This window comes from Borostomias antarcticus (genome assembly GCF_949987555.1).
Source record: "Borostomias antarcticus genome assembly, chromosome: 13".
NCBI classification, from domain to species: domain Eukaryota; kingdom Metazoa; phylum Chordata; class Actinopteri; order Stomiiformes; family Stomiidae; genus Borostomias; species Borostomias antarcticus.
The window spans coordinates 1,822,758-1,845,404 of record NC_140246.1 but is presented as its reverse complement, the minus strand read 5'-3'; the positions used below and the strand labels follow the sequence as shown (position 1 = coordinate 1,845,404).

General features: G+C 46.2%; 2 protein-coding genes across 2 annotated transcripts; both read left to right on the top strand.

Moving 5' to 3' along the window:
- The first annotated feature begins 152 nt into the window (after positions 1-152).
- On the top strand, positions 153-16,921 carry LOC311316996 (ubiquitin-conjugating enzyme E2 N-like). Its single transcript, XM_084447991.1, has 4 exons — positions 153-275; positions 6,555-6,801; positions 9,156-9,296; positions 10,488-16,921. Exons 1-4 carry the CDS (start codon positions 246-248, stop codon positions 10,532-10,534), a joined length of 465 nt encoding a protein of 154 aa, XP_084304117.1. The 5' UTR covers positions 153-245; the 3' UTR covers positions 10,535-16,921.
- A 1,024-nt stretch (positions 16,922-17,945) lies between these two features.
- On the top strand, positions 17,946-22,049 carry mcat (malonyl CoA:ACP acyltransferase (mitochondrial)). Its single transcript, XM_084447983.1, has 5 exons — positions 17,946-18,483; positions 18,843-18,930; positions 19,123-19,340; positions 19,672-19,809; positions 21,365-22,049. The coding sequence occupies exons 1-5, from the start codon at positions 18,055-18,057 to the stop codon at positions 21,635-21,637; spliced, it is 1,146 nt and encodes a 381-aa protein (XP_084304109.1). The 5' UTR covers positions 17,946-18,054; the 3' UTR covers positions 21,638-22,049.
- Positions 22,050-22,647: the final 598 nt, after the last annotated feature.

The following is a 22,647-nucleotide window of genomic DNA, read 5'->3' as shown; positions in this document are numbered from 1 at the left end:
AAATGGCGGCGGCCCGGCTCAGCCCCTAGGTGTTTTGGTTCCATAACAGAATGAATGCAGTGTCCACTCTTGTCATTACATGCTCTTTGCTATTATGGCTTCTGTTACTTAGATGTATGCAGTAAAAAAAAAAAAAAGCATTCACCGGAACTGGAAAGCGTTAGCCTAGCTGCTACGTGGGCGCGTTCGTAAAGTCAGTCTAAACACAGAAGCAGTCACAACGGCTAAAAATATAGTTTTACAGTATGGCAGGACTGCCCCGCAGGATAATCAAGGTATGTCATCCACTCCCATAAGAAGTGTACTACACGGAACCACAATGCCTCCTTATTCAACAGCAAAAACACACTGCGGAAAACACGTGCATGGCCATCTTCTATGAGTATGTGTGCTAGCTATGTGCTGCTAGCATGCTAACGTTAGCTACGCTACTTCCCTATGCATCTGTGCTACAGTAACTAGCCTCGCGTCACCAGGTGCTCACCAATAGACTGGCTAGGCTAACGTGCTACTAGCTAGGCCTGTATGGCTAGTTATTGTAACGCGTGATATTTCGGTAGACTGGAAAGACTATCTGCCCGAACAGTTTCATTTGTAATACATCTGGTGGCTAGACCTTACCGAGCTAGTCTACCGTCTTATCCATTAACTCACGGCCAGGGGCTTTATTGAATTAACGTTACTGAGCGGAAGAAAGCTAATAACTACGAGGGAAAGCCTGTTCAGCGCTGCAGGGCAGGGATTTCTACCTTTGCCATTGTAAATTGTCAGTGACGTCAATTAATAATCCACAGGCAATATGGTACAATAGTCATACTCATAATAATCACTTGAGGCTAACATACACACCACTTCACCGGTTCTCTACACTTGCAGTAGGCCTACTCATATATTTAATTATTCAATTTATGTTGCATTTGTCTATGTACTTGCAGTGTGTTCTCTAGGATTTTTTCAGCAGCGGGGGCAAAGGATTTTGGTGTACCCTGGGTGGTGTGAGCGAGTGAATGTCAATCAGAAATTAAAAAATTAAATACATTTAGAACTATTTATTTGAGTATTGTGGTGGTTTACATAATTCACCTACGGTACTTGAGTGAGGTTAATTGGTTCCGCACGATCTGTTATCTTAGGCGGACTTCCGGATGTTATCTCTCTCTCTGCGAGTTGTTTGACTTAGTAATGAAACGTTCTGTTGATGTCTCACAATAAAGTGAAGTTAGCTCCATTGTTCGACACTCCGCCTCCGACTCCAATTCTTCGGCACTACACTGGTGACCCCGACGTCAGTCCCGAAGATTCCGAGACTGAACCGAACATGGCAAATACCGCCGTTCTTAAATTGCCGGAGTTTTGGGAGACGTCCGCGGCAGCGTGGTTCGCGCAGACGGAGGCTCAATTCGCCCTCCGTGGGATCACAGACGATTCCATACGTTATTACCACGTTGTCTCGGCACTCGGGAGCTCCACTGCGGCAAGGGCAGTAAGTTTCATTACATCTCCCCCAGCCCGGGATAAATATGCAGGGCTCAAAGCTCATCTCCTAAAGATTTTCGAACTGTCACGGCCAGAACGAGCCCGACGTCTTTTCGCGATGAATGGCCTGGGGGACAGCAAGCCTTCTGACCACATGGAAATTATGCTGAACCTGCTGGGTGCAGAAGAACCCAATTTCCTTTTCATAGAGCTTTTTCTTCGTCACATGCCGCCGCACGTACAGACAGCGCTCGCTAACACTACTATTACTGAACCCCGCGCGCTGGCTGAGGAGGCTGACCGGTTCTTCCTGGCCACCCAGCGTTTCGCCCCTGAGATGCTGGCCCCGACACGCAGTTACGCGCCCCCAGGCGCTGGTGCGTCCTCTATCAGGGGCCCCATCGCCACCGACGGCCTCGCTAGCACAGGCTTGTGCTACTTCCACGCCCGCTTTGGCGCAAAAGCGAAGAGGTGCCGCTCCCCTTGCAACTACAACGCGGGGGGGAAACGCCAAAGCCTGCGCTCAGTAGCGGCTGTGAGCGTGGGCACGACGAACCGGCTGCTTTTCATCAAGGACACCCTCTCCGGGTGCAAGTTCCTCTGCGACACCGGCGCCCAGCGGAGCGTCCTGCCCGCTACAGCGGCCGACACCGCCGGCGGGGCTCAAGGACCGCCCTTGACATCCGCTAACGACTCCCCTATCCGCACATATGGCACAAAGACTGTGGACTTGTGTTTCGGGGGTCAGCGATTTACGTGGGAGTTTGTCACTGCCGACATCTCCTTTCCTCTCCTCGGCGCTGATTTTTTGTGCGCCCACGGGCTGCTTGTGGACGTTAAGAACGGCCGCCTGGTGGACGCACTGACTTTCTCCTCGTTCGCGTGTGTCCGCAACGAGGCGACATACGGCGGTCTCTCCAGCTCGCTCTCGGAGGGTGACAAATATCAGCTCCTCCTCAGTGAGTTCCCCAGCCTGACACGGCCCACCTTCTCCTCCGCCTCAACTAAACATGGGGTCGAGCACCACATCGAGACCAAGGGCCCCCCGATCCATGCTAGGGCGCGGCGGCTCAACCCTGAGAAGCTGGCGGTCGCTAAGTCCGAGTTCGCCAACATGGAGCGCCTGGGCATTATCCGCCGCTCGGACAGTCCGTGGGCCTCGCCTCTCCACATCGTCCCGAAACCGGACGGCGGGTGGCGACCGTGTGGCGACTACCGCCGCCTGAATGATGCCACTACGCCCGACCGCTACCCTGTTCCCCACATTCAGGACTTCTCTGCCCACCTGGCGGGCAGGCTCCTGTTCTCCAAGGTGGACCTGGTGCGTGGTTATCATCAAGTCCCAGTGCACCCCTCGGACATTCCTAAGACAGCTGTGGTCACGCCTTTTGGGCTGTTCGAGTTTCTGAGGATGCCGTTTGGACTCAAAAACGCGGCCCAGTCCTTCCAGCGGCTAATGGATTCAGCGCTCAAGGACATGCCTTTCGTTTTCGTCTACTTAGACGACATCCTCGTCGCCAGCTCCTCAGAAGAGGAGCATCTGAGGCACCTCCACGACCTCTTCACAAGGCTTGACCAGCACGGCCTGATCGTCAACCCGGCGAAATGCGTTTTCGGGGTGCCCTCCATCCAGTTCCTGGGGCATCTCATCGACATGAACGGGGCCGCCCCCCTCCCGTCGAAGGTGGAGGCCGTTTCCGCCTTTCCCCGCCCACGCTCGGCTCGGGGACTCCGGGAGTTTCTGGGGATGGTGACGTTCTACCACCGGTTCATCCGCCGAGCGGCCCACACCATGCACCCGCTGTATGAGGCCCTTAAGGGCAAAACCCCCGACCAGGACATCGAATGGACGGCCGAAACGGAAGGAGCCTTCGAGGCCACAAAGACCGCGTTGAGCCAGGCCGCGTTGTTGGCCCACCCGTCCCCTGGGGCCCCTGTCGCTCTCACAACCGACGCGTCTGACTACGCCGTTGGCGCTGTGTATGAGCAGTGGGTCGATGGCGCCTGGCAACCGCTCGCCTTTTTCAGTCGTCAGCTGGTCCCCAGGGAGCGTAAATACAGCACGTTTGACAGGGAGCTCCTCGGCCTTTGGCTGGCGATCCGCCACTTCCGTTTCCTTCTGGAGGGCCGTGAGTTTACGGCGTATGTGGACCACAAACCCCTTACATTCTCCATGTCCAAGGTGGCCGAGCCATGGTCCGCCCGCCAGCAGCGCCAGCTGTCATTCATATCCGAATACACTACGGACATCCGACACATCGCCGGCAAGTCCAACGTGGTCGCGGACTGCCTCTCCAGGGCGGTTGTCGGCACGGTGCAGCTGGGCCTTGACTACGCTCGTATGGGCGTGGACCAGGCGTCTGATGTCGGGGTGCGGGCCCTCAAGGCTTCGGACACTGGCTTGCGCCTGGAGGAGGTCGCAGTCGGTGGCTCGGGCGTCAGGCTGTTGTGCGACCTCTCGGCTGGCCAGCCTCGGCCTCTAGTTCCTGCGAACTGGCGGCGGGCTGTTTTCGAGGCGGTGCACAACCTCTCCCACCCCGGCAGGAAGCCGTCCGTGAGACTGGTGGCCCAGAAGTTTGTGTGGCGTGGTCTTAAGAAGGACGTGCTGTCCTGGGTGGACTCGTGTGTGGCCTGTCAGCGCGCTAAGGTGCACCGCCACACCAAAGCCCCTTTGGAACCTTTCGCTGTCCCCGAGAGGAGGTTTGACCATGTCAACATTGACCTAGTGGGTCCGCTCCCCCCCTCGCACGGTTTCACCTACCTGCTCACCATGGTGGACAGGACGACCCGCTGGCCCGAAGCCGTTCCCCTCTCCTCGACAGCGTCTGCGGACGTGGCCCGGGCGTTCATCGGCACGTGGGTCGCACGCTTCGGGACCCCGTCCGACCTCTCCTCCGACCGGGGCTCACAGTTTACCTCGGAGCTCTGGAACGCGGTCGCTGAGGGTTTGGGGGTCAAGCTGCACCGCACTACCGCCTATCACCCCCAGGCGAACGGTCTATGTGAGCGGTTCCACCGTTCCATGAAGGCGGCCCTGCGCGCCGGCTTGACGGACGGCAATTGGGTGGATAAGCTCCCATGGGTCATGCTCGGCCTCAGGTGCGCCCCCAAGGAAGACCTGCAGTCCTCGTCCGCGGAGCTTGTCTACGGCCAGGCACTGCGGGTCCCCGGCGATTTCATTCCGGTCGCCACGGCCCCCTGGTCTGCAGCCCGGCAACGATCCTCCCTGCTGGAGGCCGCCGAGAGGTTCGCACCGGTCCCCACGTCATTGCATGGCGCCCCTGTTTCCCGGGTCCCCCCCAGCCTGCGCTTGGCGGACTTTGTTTTCATTCGCCATGACGCCCACCGCGGGCCCCTACGCCCCCCTTACGACGGCCCGTTCAGGGTCCTGGAGCATGGGGTTAAGGGCCTGGTCGTGGACATTGGTGGTAGGCCTGAGACCGTTTCCATCGACAGGGTTAAACCCGCTCACGTGGACATTTCCCGGCCTTTGGAGTTGGCTCTGCCCCCACGCCGGGGTCGTCCTCCATTGCCCCGCCCCCCTGCCCCTGCCGGGGTGCCCTTGGCCCCGTCGGCGCCCTTGGCCCCTGACCCTATGGACTGCGCAGCTGGGCCCGCGGCCCCTCCCCCTTCGGCCCCTGCTGTGTGCACCCGCCGGGGTCGGGCTGTCGTCCCTCCCCGGCGCGAAGATTTTGACTATGGGTGAATTCTGGGGGGGCTTGTGTGGTGGTTTACATAATTCACCTACGGTACTTGAGTGAGGTTAATTGGTTCCGCACGATCTGTTATCTTAGGCGGACTTCCGGATGTTATCTCTCTCTCTGCGAGTTGTTTGACTTAGTAATGAAACGTTCTGTTGATGTCTCACAATAAAGTGAAGTTAGCTCCATTGTTCGACACTCCGCCTCCGACTCCAATTCTTCGGCACTACAGTATACATTTAAGGCGGGGGAGCTATAGTATAATAGTGCCATAGTATAATATCCTGTGATGATTTGGAGTGACTGGGTCAATTTGGGTGAGTGGGAGCTAGTGAAAAAAGAGATGAATTTCCCATTAAAATAACTAGGCTAATTAGCCTACTTCTCCACCTCGAGCCTCACTTTTTCCATTTTAATATTAATATTAATTCTTAATCGGGAGTTCTAAACTCCTCTTGTATAGATAAATCACATTGTTTGCTCCAACCTGAAACTAATAAAATAAATTATACCCTACACTTGCTTTATTTAAGCGTCCCTTGCAAGGCTCACAGAGTTACAGCTAAAATAATATACAGCATAAAAATATATTGCACAATTATAGTGATAGCCTACTTGTGTTCATGAGGATATTGATAAAACGCATTCACAGGGAATATTTTTGTCAGCCGTCCTTCCTGCCTTTGACAGCAGCGACTGTCAAATATAGTTCATATGTCTATAATATTGCTGTGTAAAATGCGGTGGACGGAGCTTGGAGCACAGCCGTGTCCAAATACACATACTAAGGTTGTGTTTGGTCATTTCATGCAAATACCCCCCCTTTTACCGTGAACACACTCATAGCTAGACTGGACCAGCTGGGTAGACTCAATGAGCTGATAACCACCGTTGTAGTACCATTTATCCGTGATTGCGGGTGTTTGGATCACTCGAGCGAGCTAGCAAAAGGTTATCCTGGATATGTTGAACTAAGTAGCGTTGTAGTACAGGGCCCAGGACTCTTCCTAGAGCTGGCCGCTCGGCCAAACTGAGCAAGAAGGCTTGAGGCTGTAAACGCTGCCAAAGGTGCCTCAACAAAGTACTGAATTAAGGGGGTGAATACTTATGTACATGTGATGTTTCAGTCTTTTTATTTTTAATACATTTGCAAAAATTCCTAAAAAGGTTTTTCACTTTGTCATTATGGGGTATTGTGATTAGATTGATGAGGAAAAAATGAATTTAATCCATTTCGGAATAAGGCTGTAACATAGAATTTGTAAAAATTGAAGGGCCGTGAATATTTCCCGGAGGCACTGTACATGTGTTCCTGTTTCTTCCATATCCTCATGACCCTGTTAATATTGTCTCCTGTCTGTTCTGCACCATGTCCAGGAGACACAGCGCTTGCTTGCAGAGCCTGTTCCTGGGATAAAGGCAGAGCCTGATGAAGGGAATGCACGCTACTTCCACGTGGTGATAGCAGGACCCCAGGACTCCCCTTTCGAAGGAGGCACCTTTAAACTAGAACTTTTTCTGCCAGAAGAATACCCCATGGCAGCTCCCAAAGTGCGTTTCATGACCAAAATCTACCATCCCAATGTGGACAAGCTAGGAAGAATATGTCTGGATATTCTGAAAGGTAAGAGATTGGGAGACGGACACGGTGTGTAAACATCCACACTTCCATTTTTTCATTAGGTATAACTAGTGCAAAGTTCTCATTGGTCTGTTGTGGTTTGTTCTGCGCCTTCATAGGGTCCTATGAAATCTATTAAATTATTTTTTTCCCAAATTCCGTTTCTTCTATTTAAATTTTTCTGAATTCAATGTTTTACGATTTCTGGTTATTTTTTTAATCATTTTTATCATTTTACATGACCCACTATGTCCTCACATGACCCACTATGTCCTCACATGACCCTCTATGTCCTCACATGACCCTCTATGTCCTCACATGACCCACTATCTCCTCACATGACCCTCTATGTCCTCACATGACCCTCTATGTCCTCACATGACCCTCTATGTCCTCACATGACCCACTATGTCCCCACATGACCCACTATGTCCTCACATGACCCACTATGTCCTCACATGACCCTCTATGTCCTCACATGACCCTCTATGTCCTCACATGACCCACTATGTCCCCACATGACCCTCTATGTCCTCACATGACCCACTATGTCCCCACATGACCCACTATGTCCTCACATGACCCACTATCTCCTCACATGACCCACTATCTCCTCACATGACCCTCTATGTCCTCACATGACCCTCTATGTCCTCACATGACCCTCTATGTCCTCACATGACCCACTATGTCCTCACATGACCCTCTGTGTCCTCACATGACCCTCTATGTCCTCACATGACCCACTATGTCCTCACATGACCCACTATCTCCTCACATGACCCACTATGTCCTCACATGACCCTCTATGTCCTCACATGACCCTCTATGTCCTCACATGACCCTCTATGTCCTCACATGACCCACCATCTTCATGTTTGGTTCAAACTCGAAGACACCTCTTCCGAATCGTGTTTCCTGATGCCCACAGCTCAGCCTTATCAGTCAGATCTTTTATTACTTTACTGTTTTCTCTTGTCTAGAGTCTAAGAAAGGTGCTTAAATAAAATGTCATCACTAATACATATTGAATATTTACATGTTTTGGGCCATTGTAAATCTTATTCCAGGGGTGGCCAACCAGTCAGAGACTAAGAGCCACAAAAATGACTGTGGTACCACCCAGAGCCACACCATATATACCAGCGTTTCTCAACCTTTTTTTCAGTCACGCACCCTTCATAAGTACTTAAAATCCCAAGGCACCCCAGTCTAAAATAAGAAGAAAAACATTATTGTCCATTAAATATACATTTAAAGTTAATTTATTTAAAATTAATACATACAACAAGATATTGTCTGACATAATATATTTTGGACTGGGCTGGGTTAGGCTGGGCTGGACTGGACTGGGTTAGGCTGGACTGGGCTGGGTTAGGCTGAACTGGGCTGGGTTAGGCTGGACTGGGCTGGGTTAGGCTGGGCTGGACTGGGTTAGGCTGGGCTGGACTGGGTTAGGCTGGGTTGGCTAGGCTACGTTAGCTTTTGTCGTAAAAGAGAATGACCCACGCAAAGCAAATTATTTTGTTTGCAATAGGAGCGTTTACATGACAAATATTTTTCAATGTGGTTGACGAGCGTATACATGGGATACAAAGTAAACTGGTTGGATGTTTACATGCGACGACGAAACAAATGTTTCGAACGCGCACGCAGCCGTGAGTGATTGCGTTACGATGGTTACAAACAGTTGACTACGGAACTGTCGAGCATGCGCATTAGTCAAGTCTTGAGGATGCGCAAAATGAACGCAGAACGCAGCATCAATCCGTTTCAAGGTAGTATACATGACGGACCAAACGGTTTCGAAAAGGTTTAAACTACCTCCTTGAAAGCGATTGGAATTTCAATCGGGTTGGGGCGTTTCAGTCGGATTGAGGTGTTTATATGACATATTTTCAATCGGTTTGGTCTTCCAAACCTATTTGAAACCGATTCAAACTGTCCATGTAAATGCACCTAATAATTTTGTTACCAAGGTGATTTGCTACCTATATGATTGGTTTGAAGTGGTTCTCACGCGACTTCCTCACTAGCGAAACGAATCATGATTTTATGACAAATCTGCAATAAACTAAAATGGGCGGGAAGAAATGCACAGCGAAACTAGCGAGAGAGAAACGTTCTTATGGAATGAATGAATTTATTTTTTAATGAAAGGATGTAAGAGCCGCAAGCCAACTTTTTTGGGGGGATGGATGGAGGAGCCGCACATTGACGGGCAAAGAGCCGCATGCGGCTCGCGAGCCGCGGGTTGGCCACCCCTGTCTTATTCCATACAATGCAATTAAAAAATACATCTTTGTTTCCTAAAAAAACTCTCTCCTGACCCTTTTCCTAATTGAATTTTCTTACAGATAAGTGGTCTCCAGCCTTGCAGATCCGCACAGTGCTGCTATCAATTCAGGCATTATTAAGCGCCCCCAACCCCGATGACCCACTCGCTAACGATGTTGCTGAGCAGTGGAAAACAAATGAAGTCCAAGCCATAGAAACAGGTGAGGTGTATGTATGGTGTGTGTGTATGGTGTGTGTGTATGGTGTGATGTGTATTTTATCTCAAGGAGCGCAATCGTATGTATTGGGAAAATCTTGACTTTGTGTGCGGAACGCAGCAATACAGTATCTTCCATTACAGAAAGGCAGTATATAATTATTTGGAGGCAAGGCGTGCTCTAGGTGAAGTGGACCACCAGAGTAGAATATATTGCATCAAGAACGTCCTTGTAGGGGTCTTCATGGGTCCACCCGAAAACCCAAGACCTGAGCGGGTCAGGTCCAAATTATTGACGTATCTCACGGGTACGGATTGGGTCTAATAGGATTTCTACAGCTCTTGGGTAAGCATATCTGAAATCGTTTACCCATATGGACCCGATCAGCTTTTTTCTTTTGTGGTGGACCTATTGCATGCACTCTGATATATATCAGACAGAATTGTCAACTTGTTACACTCTTGAGAACGAGAACTTCAGTCTGAAGCCCCCCGCAAAACACAGTCAAAACTACGGCACAAGACGTTGCACGTTCTGTATACAATTACAGGAGCTGATTGTTTTCTATGGTGTGAATAGCCTAATTTCTTCTGCGGTTTAATGGTCGAACTGACATTTCACCTTCTTTCTTGCCTTCCTCCTCTCAATACAACAAAACCGAATTACCTCTTCCTCCAGCATTAGTAAATCTATATCAAGTATCACCATCATTTCGTGGGTGAAAACTGAAGTAAACAAACCAGTATGTGGCGTCTAAAGCCATATAGACTTGCGTGCACCTGCAGTAAGTGTAGGCTGTAACAGACACAGGACGCTTGTCACTGAGCCGATGTAGTAGTATAATGCCCAGAGCTATGAACCATGAGCTGTCCTATTAAGTATAAACTAGGTTTAATGCACCTGTGTGGTGCTGGAAGTCAGATGGAGAAGCTTCGGCTGCCCATTTGAAACTACTGCTGGCCTAAGGTTTGGCGATTATTTTCAACCCCTGCAAAGCCGAACTTCTAAGCTAAAAGGGAGTGTTTGATTCTTCCCATAATCGCTATTATTGCAATTTGCAACCTTACATTTTCTGTGTGGAATGTCTAGGTTTTACAATAGTGGTAGTCAGCTTGCCCTGAAATTGTTTGATAATGAACAATATTCTAGGAGCCTGTTGAACAACCATCCACTACTCTTCCCTCCCATCCCCAGCCCGAACATGGACCAGGCTCTATGCTGGAAACAACATTGAAGTATAGAAGACAGACGGGATACCAAGATGTGATCCAGAACCATACGCCTGTTCTGACAAGAGGATCTCCATCAAGGACACTCTTAGACTAAAAAAAAAAGAAAGAAAAAAAAAAAGTAAAAGCAAGCAAAAAGAGTTAATCTATTTAAAAGATAAAACAGACTACTGCAACATACCTCTGGGTGATTTTTGTTTTCATCACACATTAGCAATGTGTTAGTCTTTGTCCTGGATCACCACTTAGACATATGGACATACACTGATGCCTCTGACATCTGGCAGGGGCGCATCTGTATTGATCTAAGAGGACAGGATAGACCTGAGCAATGTAATGGTAAGTTTCCTCTTGCCTTTTGATAGTTTTAATGAAATTTGTCATTTTGCTTATTTATCACCTGTATCACCCGGTCACACTAGTCTGTTGTATTTTGTCTGTATTAGTCAGTTAATTCCCTATGGAAACCATACTATGCCGGACAGCGTAGACACGACAGATCTGATTTCCATCCAATGTGTCGGTAAAAAAAAAAAAAGAGTTCAGAGTTGAACTTTTGCCGGAGACGTAGTCATCCATTTAGCCAATGAGAGCAACAAAGTCAGTTAGCTTTCAGAAATCCTGTACCCACATTCTACAAATTCAAACAGTGAATTAGGGCTGAACGATTAAGCTATTTTCAATCGAAATCGCAGTTTGAAACAATGTAATTAGCAAATGGCAAAGACTGCTATTTTACACCGTGTCCCATCTACACGCGACGCGAGCGAGCGTCAGCGACAAAATGCGTTCCATTGCTTTGTTTTCTATTGTTATGTCCTAACTGGACGCGTGAAGCGGCGCGACGTTTTACCTGCCCTTTTGACGCTCGCCCTGTTCCTATTTTCCTCCTGTCGCTCACGTTGACAGGTGTTCGTTCTTTAGTCTTCAGTTGGGAATATAGACACATGATGTAACAGAACAGGAAATTTAACGGTTTCAGTTAGGACAGCAAGCATGCGATGTCACGTTCTGCATTCGAGCTACAAAGCTGAAGATAGGAGCTAAGGCCTCGTTCAGACAGTGCGTTAGCATGTTGCAAATTGCGAGGTGCACTGCACTGCCTTTAAACCTACAATTTTTTATAAAAAGAGCAGCTTGCTGAGTTTGCCCCAATAATGCTCTGCGAACGTGATGCTGTGATGTACAAAACGACAACGCAGCCAACTAGCTTTCAAGGCTAGCTTGCTAGTGGTAGCTTGCTAGCTACTCATCAATGAGTTACGAAGCACTGGCTCATGATGGCCAGACAGTTTGTAACGATAATAATGCTACTTAACAAATCAGGCCACAAATCAGTATTTCAATAAGTTGGCTATCAATTCATTTGAATTACATTTCATAGCTAGCCTCTTGTGTTGGCTTGGCTAAAGGGAAGTTGCCAGTTGGCTGGGCTTGCAAGTAGGGCTGTACCTCACAACTATTTTTCAGACGACTAATCTAGCGATAATTTTTTGGATTCATTTAACGATAATTTTTTCTATTGCTTGATTAATAGAACACTTAATTTACCCCAAATAAATATTAAAAATGTCTCATTAATATTTAAATACTTTACTCAATCGTCTTCTCAAAAATAAACAAATGTAACAAGAAACATAGTAGCCTATGTACTGCAGGGTATTATAAAAGTTGCAGAATCCTTCAAACAATTAAACTGTATTGGGTAAAATCATTAGACTATGTTTGTATTTATTTGTGTGGGTAGGGTGACCAGATTTTCAAATGTTACTTAAAGCGTCAATAATCGATTTCCTACCATTAGATGGCAGTAAGAGACTTGTTTACAAACGAAAGGTCTAAAACCTAAAACGTATAATATGTACGTTTAAGGCACAGGGGTGGAGCAAAGTTACAGGCCGTAATTTGGCAACACAGGCAGAAATGCTGGAATAAGACTTGGCGACTGGTACGGGTGCGTCATCGAAGTAGGACATGATAAGGACAGTCTGATATCAGGTGGTTTTAATTAGTTTTGACTAAATGTGGATTTTTTTTGCAGCTTTCACATTGAAACAAAACTGATTTTTAACCACCCAATTGATGAAGGTCCTGAACATGCCTTTTCTCTAGTACATGTGTGCTCATGCTCAGACTCCTTAGAATGATGCACAGCAGCTCAACAGTTGCTATGTTCGATCAATTGACACAGCTACAGTCAAATCAATGTTTAATCTCCTTTTTTTTATACCATGGTGAAAAAGCAATGTATACCCACGGTTCAGCGATTTACTGCCCTCGGTAAAAAAAGAAAAAAGTTTTTTAAAGCACAAATGAGCCTGGTCTCCAGGCACTTGGATTCTGCGCTGAGATAGTGTATGTAGAGATATAACGGTGTGAAAATGTCACGATTATAGGGACCAAAATTATCAGTTATCAGTATTATCGCGGTGTTATAAAATTTGCGGAACATTTTCAAAAAACTACTGATACATACAATGAAATAATTTCACCAAGTTTTATACTGAAAACCACAAATAAAATTAGCACTATGCACTTTTTGTTTGCATAAACATTACGTTTGAGTCTACGTTTGAGTCTTGGAGACTTGCTAACCTTGGTTGATGCTGGGCAATATTTACAGTGAGTTTTTCAAAGCGCAGAAATCAAACACGGTTTTAATGATAATTTCATCACAATAAATCTAATAAAATGTTATTGTGGTTTATCATACCGGTTATTGTTACATCCCTAAGTGTATGGTCAGGCTCATGAACGGCATCGTGTTCACGCTTGACCACATGTCTGTCGTCACTGAGAAATGGTCAACCTCCCGTTTTATCCCGTCCTTCACTGTCATGTAGATTTCAGGGATCGCTGTTTGAGAAGTACTTTTGGTCGGGAAGTACATAGCTTATCAAAGGCATGGCTGGGAACACTGGCTTCTCAACGGTACAGAATGGCACCGATTCTTCAACCAAATAGCGAGTCATGTGCCAGTAAGCGCTCACCACTGACTGCTGTTATGAGGGTACTTCACACCTCACAAAGGCCTCTGAGACTCGCACCTGTCGCTGCCCTGAGGTTGTAGACTTACCTCCTCCCGAGTTTGGTGTGCTGTGCCAAGCCCAGCAAATGCAGCAGGATGGTTAATTCTAAGATGCGATCTAAGATTAGGCATATTTGTCATATGTCTCAAAGCCAAGATGTGACCAAATGGGCGATGTCACATTTGGTTTAGGAACCAGTTTAACACCTGTGGCCATTGTGGTCTATGAGATAGTCACTCTCTTTCCTGCTACTGCCACTTCTGGTAACACTACCTGCGTGTGGTAGTGGCCTTTCAAGCTACACCTCATAGACCGCTCAGGCACATCTCAAATCAACTGTTCCACCCAAGAATCTATATTATTATACCTAATATGGGATTTTAAATCATAACTAGCCTGGGACTGGCTGCATGTAACACATGCAAAAGACTGTTCGCACTTGTGACAACGAGCAACCAAACTTTTGAGCATGTCCATTCAGAGCAGGTCCTGCACACGCTTGTGTGAGGGGTGTTGCGCAACATCGTCTCCGAATTGGAGTGGGGCAGAGACAGAGTTGTCTCTGTTGATAGGAATAGCGAAAATGCTTCTTAGACTAATCTTATTGCAAGTTAGAAACGGAGTTTGAGAGATAAAAAGGTGCAAGATAACGTTTATATAGCCTAAATAAAGAATATCAATTTTCAAAACTGCTAGCTGCCATCTTACTTCTTTGCGACGCGTCGACTGACATTTTGCAAATCGCCGTATTTCTGTAGTCGATGACGTAGATTGTTGACGAGTCGCCCCAGCCCTACTTGCAAGTCTTATCTAGCTAGCCACTAGCTATTTGCTGCACACACAGGTTGTAAAGAATGGTTAGCTAGTTAACTTAGCCAGTCAGTTACACTGATTGTTAGCTATTCTACCTATATACTGTAGCCACAACAACCATTTGGTCAGTGTCAAACTAATGCTATGTTCACACCGCGCGTGGCGAGAAAATTAGCACCGCCCAGTTCGCCCCAATCTCGCCGCAGGATCCAATGGGTTGCCACATAAAGTTCCAAAAATTGAACTTTTGTGAATGTCGCCGTGCGGCAAATCCTGGCCGCCGCGCCGCCGGGTTCACCTGATTCGCGCCGCCGGTGCCGCCCGCCGCCCAATTCGCGCGAATTGTATTGACTTTCAATGTAAACTCGCCGTGCGGCCAGTAAAAATCGCGCCCGGTGTGAACACAGCATTAGTAAACTGTGTTGCAAGCCAACAGCTACTGAGACACCTGTGCAACCCCCCCCCCCCTATCCAACATTAGACCGTTAATGATGTGGGCGGCCATGTTGAAATGATGTCTAATAACAGCTGGGGATTGAGAAATTGCACCTGAATAAGAACATGCCATTTTATTTCATTTTTCTTAGTAGAAAGTCTGTTTTACTTTAAGTGTGGAATGTAAGACTGTAAGAGAGAAACAGAGAAATGGCAGCTGTACTTTTTTTCTTTTTTTTTTAATATATATATAAATACAGCAATTCATATGTTTTAAGTTCTCATCCTTGCTTTAGAATATAGAGCAATTAATAACTGTATCTAATGTGGTAATGCTCCATCACGTTTTAAATCCATAACACAATGAATATTGAACTGAAGCTTGACCTAAAAAAATCAAGGGCTTCTTTTGCAAAAACATATCTCTGTTTGGATAAATCATCTATTCCCTTTATCTGCGATAAGCAGAGCGGAGCAGGTTTTAAATAGTAGGCCTACATTCATCTATTGATGCTGACGTTAGTAAAATCAACACAGTGACAACATACAGTATGGCACATGGACAGGCAGTTGGCGGATTCGTAAAAACATTCACACACCGTAATATTTATTCACAAGCACAGTCAAACTTCTCAATAGAATAAGCTGTCTGTCCACGTGCTTCTGCGTCAGGATTGTTGACTTAAACCCATTCCTACACGTCTCGTCATATTCAAGTCTCGTCACAATATGGGAGAGGGAGAGGTAGGTTATCAATTTAAAAGCGAGTTTGGAGTTTCATATTTCTTCAATGGGAATCACAGTTTGTCCTTTTCCCAGAAATGTTCATAGTGTACGCATGGGTAAGAGCTGCCGTATGGGCGCGAACATTCTCCTGTCAAGTTTTTTTTTTTTATGGATCATAACTAAGAGAGAAGTGGCGTAGGCCTATGCATCTTTCGGGGCCTGTTTTGTGTGGATACAACCTTTATAAATGAGACCCCAGGTGAAATATGTTCACCTATTAGTGTTTGAGGTCATTAAACTCCGAAACTCTTTTATCTCTGTTCAAAATCGCTCCAATCTCTGTCCCCTTGCACTTGCGTTCAAGAAAACAAAAAGTTATGCACAACAGAAAAGCTACACCTCACTATCTGATTGGCCATATACAAATATCTCGCTATTTAATTATTTTTAAATATGTATTGAAAAGCAAGGAAGAGAAGGGCGGTGGTGTTTTCTGGACAAGGCTGGTGTCCAGCAGGACATACGGTCAGATTTTAAATGGCATTGTGGCATTGTTTACAACTCCTGCCGGAAGGATGGAGTGGACAAGGCTGTGTGAACATCAAGGTGTGTACATCAATCAAGAAAGTTTTTTTTGTTTGTAATCTTTTGTATTTCTTTTCTGTGATAACTAATGAAGAGCATGTATTCAACCTAAGCCCAGTTCATGACTGCTGTGGTGAAAACTCATTTTTATGAGTTGGGGAAGAGGGTGGTATAAACTTTAACCTGAAACCAGTCAAGTGAAAAAAAAACACAAGCACTTAATTGCCGAAATCCCTCTTGGCATGTGTGCAAATGGTATGTTTTAACGTAGTAAAGCTATTTTTGTCATTTTGTTTGATCTCTTTCTTACTACTCAATGGACTTATTGGATTCTGGTTGACTTTCGTTTATGGCTCAAGATTGTTCAAAATTAGGAGAGAACTAACAAGTTTAAGGGATTTGGAGGTAAAGGCATCATGGGTGTTGTCATTCCTGGTTTTTAGTTTAACTTATATCTAAATACTCCACTCGTGTAAATGGCACAAGAGAATGTTCTCAGAAATGGTACAAAAGCAGAGCATTTGCATATGTTGATCTCCCAACTGTAAATAAAATGAGTTGAGTAATATCATTTCTATCGTTTCAATGGGATTTATTTGAGGTGTGTCGGGGCAACATTTTAGAGATGCATTTGAATGCTTAAAATATTAAAATCATACCCTTGTGATCCCGCTTGCAAAACACCAGCCTTATTGAAGTGATAGCAGTCATTTCCGATACAAATGAAAACAACAATTGGATCTATTGTGGCTTTCCGGTGGTATTAGTCCAGCTATATTAGCACATTTCAGATGAATGTTTGACACGTGCCGTCGCCTCAGCTGTGTGCAATAAACAACTGTCATTTGGGTTCTGTGACAATCGTCTTTGTTTTTTTTCTCCCCCTTCTGTAAATGTGGAATAATTAGTTTTTTTATGACAGCTGCAGGCCATTATACCGTATGTCCCTATAGAGGGGGACGACTGGTTAATGTGAGACCTTCAAAATATTTTTTTGATCAAAAAAATATGCAAACTCCATATTGTTATCCTACCTGTGTTTATCAATCCTGTTTTTCCTGAGAAAAACACAACTCAGACTGTTTTGTTTTTGTATTAAACATGATTACAGCACCCGTAAAAAGGACACTTCTCCTGACCTGCCGGATATTCTCTGTGCTAATAACGACCCTACTCTAAATTGTTCAAAACAAGGCTAGCTAGATCCTGGAGGTCAAGGGGAATCTAATGATGTCACCTCTTGACATTTGGTCGATTTTACTGACCACCAGAAGATGACCGATTTCATTCAACAGCTGTACATGATGACATGCATAATGGGTGGGGGACGACAGGTTCACTGTGCACTTGTTTAATTTAGCTTTATAAGCCCGTTACCAGCAAACGACTGTGATTAGGATGGAGGACAAACACGTGAGCATGCTCCCTATAGGTCTTCCCTTTAATTAGCCGATGAAAATACTTTTCATCCTAACCTCAATGCAAAACAAGTGTTTATCTTAGCCTCAAGTTGTGGCCGAATCCCTTCTGGAATCCATATCAATTTCAGCTGTACTATGCATGAATATTTACCATGAAAGCTATCTATACTATCTAGACACTTCAGCATGTACATGCAAATGTGTTTAAATGTGTGTAGCCGACAGAACATTTACCTTTTGGAGTTCGCACACTGATTGGGATACAGAGAGAAAGGAATTTAGCAGGGACTAAAATGGCTGCTATATTTGTGTTAACCTGTGGATGGCAGCACTTGCAACTATCAGCATCGACCAGACGGAAGTGATAAAAGAAGTAACGTGACCAAAACATCATGGCCGCGCTCATGGCTGGGACACAATGTGAGTGTAGTCTTTTAGTATGTTAAGACACTTGAGACCCAGACTTTAACTTTCTACATTTATCATGACAAAATGACATGTTGACCAAAGGCGATCCTTCAGTATGACACTCGGACGTGTTTCCTTCGCTTTGGGAATGAGAATACGATCAACAGTTGAGCTGAGGTCATTCCTCACCCTCTCAGCAAGACGGTCTAATCCCTCTCATCATGGCTCAGATAGCGGGTCTGAAACACCAACCGAACCGGTTCCCATCCCGCAGAATGGGTTCACTAAAAGGAATCCAAGCGACTGCTCGGTGCTGCTCTTCCCCGGACAGGGGAGTCAGTTCGTGGGTATGTGTCGCGGGCTTTTGAAGTACAGGAACGTGAAGGACATGTTCGATGCCGCACAGAAGATACTTGGCTACGATTTGCTTTCTCTGTGTCTCCATGGACCGGAGGATGAGCTGAGGAAGACGGTCCACTGTCAGCCCGCCGTGTTCCTCACATCACTTGCAGCAGTGGAGAGACTAAACCACGAAAACCCTAAGGTAAGTCCGCAGGCATGTCTTTGCCTACTTTACTGTATGTGCTATGATGATATTATTATTATTTATGTGCTATGATGATATTATTATTATTATTATTATCACTATAAATGTGTGCTAAGCGCATAGAATGTTTCTAGCCCACTCACTTGCATGCACAGCAAGCAGTCAATTCCATTAGCATGCAACAAAATAGTATTGGGTTGCTACTAGAAATTCATGTCCTTCCCTACAATGCTACAGTGAACCTAGGTTCAATTAATGAGAAAGTGCATTAAAGGTATTAGGCTCCACTACATGGTGTATGGCAGATTCAATTAATCTGTGCATCTGTTTGCTATGTATTGCACTTGAACTCCCAGGCTATTGAGACCTGTGTGGCAGCTGCAGGATTCAGCGTGGGGGAGTTTGCCGCCTTGGTATTCTCTGGGGCCATGGATTTTACCGAGGGTAAGTGTAACCGTGGTAACCATTACCCTGTCCAATCCAGGACTCTTCCTAAAGGAATTACAGCTCACACGCCGAGAAACCCAACCGGGCTCTCGCCTTCCTCAACCAAATACGTTCTCTGTGTAAACGCCTCTCTGTGAGAGAATGCAGAATAGTGCAGCGCGCGTTTGAAATGCCTCTCCCGTCTCCCAGCTCTGTATGCAGTGAAGGTGCGAGCGGAGGCCATGCAGAGGGCGTCCGAGCTGATCCCTAGCGGGATGCTGTCTGTGATTGGTCGACCGCAGGCCAAGTACAAATACGCCTGTCTGCAGGCCAGAGAGCACTGCGCCAGCCTGGGCGTCCAGCAGCCCGTCTGCAGCGTCGCCAACTTCCTGTTCCCAGACGGCAGAGTCATCGCTGGGCACCGCCAGGTAGGGAGGAAGGGACCGAGGCCAGTGAGTCTAGTTCCAGGAGAACTAGCTCTAACTCACTAACCTAAACTAAACATGCGCAGCCATGACAGTGAGTCTAGTTCAGGAGAACTAGCTCTAACTCACTAACCTAAACTAAACATGACAGTGAGTCTAGTTCAGGAGTGCCATAGCGGCCGTATCGGCCATGACAGTGTGGCTTTTCAGTCCTTCCTTGTTTTCTTACCTTCATATGTAATCCGGTGTTGAGTCAAGCCCTTATAACCCACGTCAGATGTCATTTTACTGTCTTATCAACTTCCTACTGTCGTCTCTGCAACGTCGCCCCCAGGCACTTGACTTCCTGCAGGAGAACTCCCGGCGACATCACTTCCTGCGGGCGCGGCCGCTCCCAGTGAGCGGTGCATTCCACACGGAGCTGATGGCGTCTGCCACCGAGCCCCTCAGAGACGTCCTCCGACAGCTGGAGGTCAGTAACTTACATTAACTCCATATTTAAAGGTGTAATTAGTAGGATTTGTCTAGTTTGGATGTTGTGTTTTGTTCAAACTTCTCCCCTCCTCCCCGGTCCTTCCCCGCTCCTCCCCCTGACCGCGGTTGCCAGGTCAGACAGATTTTCACATCTGCAGTGTAACATCTGCAAGTCGGCAAGAAATGAATGACATCCCACACACTAATAACACCACAGAGCTAAACTGATCCACAAACACAGATAGGCTTTTCTCCTGTCGCGCAAAGCGATGATAATCCATTCAAAGTCATTCAAAGTAGACTACAATAAAGTTCACTCCATACCGGCAGCATTTTGACTTGTTTGACGTGCACTTGTTCATTGTTGTTTTGTTGTAAGCACCACAGTGTCGGAAAAAAATCCTACGTATGTAAAAGTACAATGGCAATAAACGTATTCTGATTCTGAAACGCTATCGAGGGTAGCTACAAATACAAGCCAGTTGGCTAGCTAGCAAGCTGATGAGAACTAGCACTATCAGTGGTAAACCCCTCTGGAATAGTTCTTCCCCTCCAATCCTCGGTGGGTCTATCGGGGGAAACCTCTTTCTAACGGGAGAAAACACTTTATATCATCCGATAGCTCGAGGGAAATGCACGGGAGGGTAGACACTTTATAGTGTTATCTGAGCTCAAGACTCAAGATCTGTTTATAATTTTTATTATTATTATTATTGTACATTGTATTTGTTCTGTTGTTATTTGTGTATCTGTGTGAACTCGTCAACACTGTAAATGAAGGAAACCTCAGTGCCTTGCGAGTATATATACAGTAAAAGTGCATGACACCAGCTAGCCTAAATAGCTAACTTAGCTGACTGGCTTGCTATCTGTGTTAGCCAGCTAGCTAACAATATAACACCCTGCATTTAGCTAGTAAGAGCGGCTTACCTGTCTAACAGAAAACAAGCCAACTCTGTGTCACTCTTCATTCTCATCCTCTGCTTCAGTGTTCACCAGCGGGTTAGGTTAAGGTTATCCCAACCCCACATTCACTCTTGTTTTTGAACGAGCTTTGTCAGCTTGGCATTTTGCCTCGCTATATTTTTGGTATTTTAGGTTCTGCCTCCGCCATTATCTTGGCTTCTCACTTTAATTCAGTTGGATTGCACTCTTCATGGATACGGCAACTTGTATATTGAGGGCTCAACCACCCGTGTTGTTGGTTGAGGGGTACCCCCACCCCCCCTCCCCCCAACTCCACCCCCACAGCCCAAAGGTTGACGCCCAGAAACGTCCAGAAGAATGAACAACAACGAAATACAGCCAGATGGAGTGCAGATAAACACACCACCATACATTCTAGTGAGGACTAAGTAATCATTCAGATGTACAGCACTTTGGTCGACTGCTGTTTTAAACGTGCACTATAAATACATTTTGATTTGATTTGAGAGGGATTATCTTCGTATGACTCTATACTTTAGGAAAATCCTACTAAGTATACTTGTAAATGAACATGAAAGTGTATGAATGAATGAACTAAAACGTCTCTCTCACTCCGGTATGTTCAGGTGCGGCGGCCTGAGATCAGCGTCTACTCCAACGTGGACGGAAAACGCTACATGAGCGAGGACCACATCCGCAAGCAGCTGGTCAGGCAGCTGGTGTCCCCGGTGAAATGGGAGCAGACCCTTCACGAGGTGTATGAGAGGACCCAGGGCCAGAGCTTCCCCCACACCTACGAGGTGGGGCCCGGGAAGCAGCTGGGGGCCACGCTGCAGAAGTGTAACATCAAGGCCTACAAGAATTACACAAACGTAGAGGTGACGGCTCACGAGGACTGAGAAGGACGATGTGCGCGTGACTTAACTAGGGCATTCACAACTGGCCTGACCCCAAGCCTAACCCTACTGTAAACACACACACACAGACACAAAATAGAATGTGTACACGGTCAGTAAGTAACCCCAACCCTAAACTGGACTGTGAAGATGTACTGGACTATGTGCCAGCTCAGTTTGTTTACCATTTGAGCAACAGATCATTTCCATACAGCCAGCCAATCACTGCAATGATCTATGATAGCGTGTGCAACCTCACACAATCCAGGATGTGCAGAGGCATTTTTGTCTTAAGACATGTCGTACTTGTCTAACCAACCATAAATTGGCCTTCTGTGTGACAAAGTGAATTAAATTAACCCATTCTTACTGGCCACCCATATGGTTGTATTTATCTTGTGCCGTTGAATAAATATCTTGCCTTTATTAATAAGTAAATGTTTTTGGTTTTATTTTTAAGATTTATTTTGATGATGGACAGTCATTATCAAATTTGTAATAGAAAGACCAGCTTCCATTGTCTGGTTTAACAAGCAGGGCTTCATGATCATATAAAATACTGCAGGCCAGTAACAGTCTCCTTAAAGGAGTAGTAAAGGGAAAAACATGTTTAGCCCTGTTTTAAGGTGACTTATGATCATATACAATGGTTCAGATCAAAAAGTTGACAAAACTAGCACTTTTGAGAAAGTCTGATAATTGCTCTACCACCGTTTTGGTCATACAATGGATGTGGGTGGGCACCGTGAAAAATCATTCAAAAACATGTTAAACTCTCGATTTCAAAGACAAGAAGCTCATCGAGTGGGTAATTGGTGTCCCTTGGTGTTCTGACATCAAATTCGCCGCAAAGTATGAATCCTGTAGAGTTTTATTGATCATTTTATGAAATCCATTGACTTGTATTGACGCGACTGTTGTAGGTGTGTAGATCAATCTGCAGAGGGGATTCAGGAAGCGGAACTACTTACGGTAGCTATTGTTATTGTTTATGTTTACACACGTATGTGCTG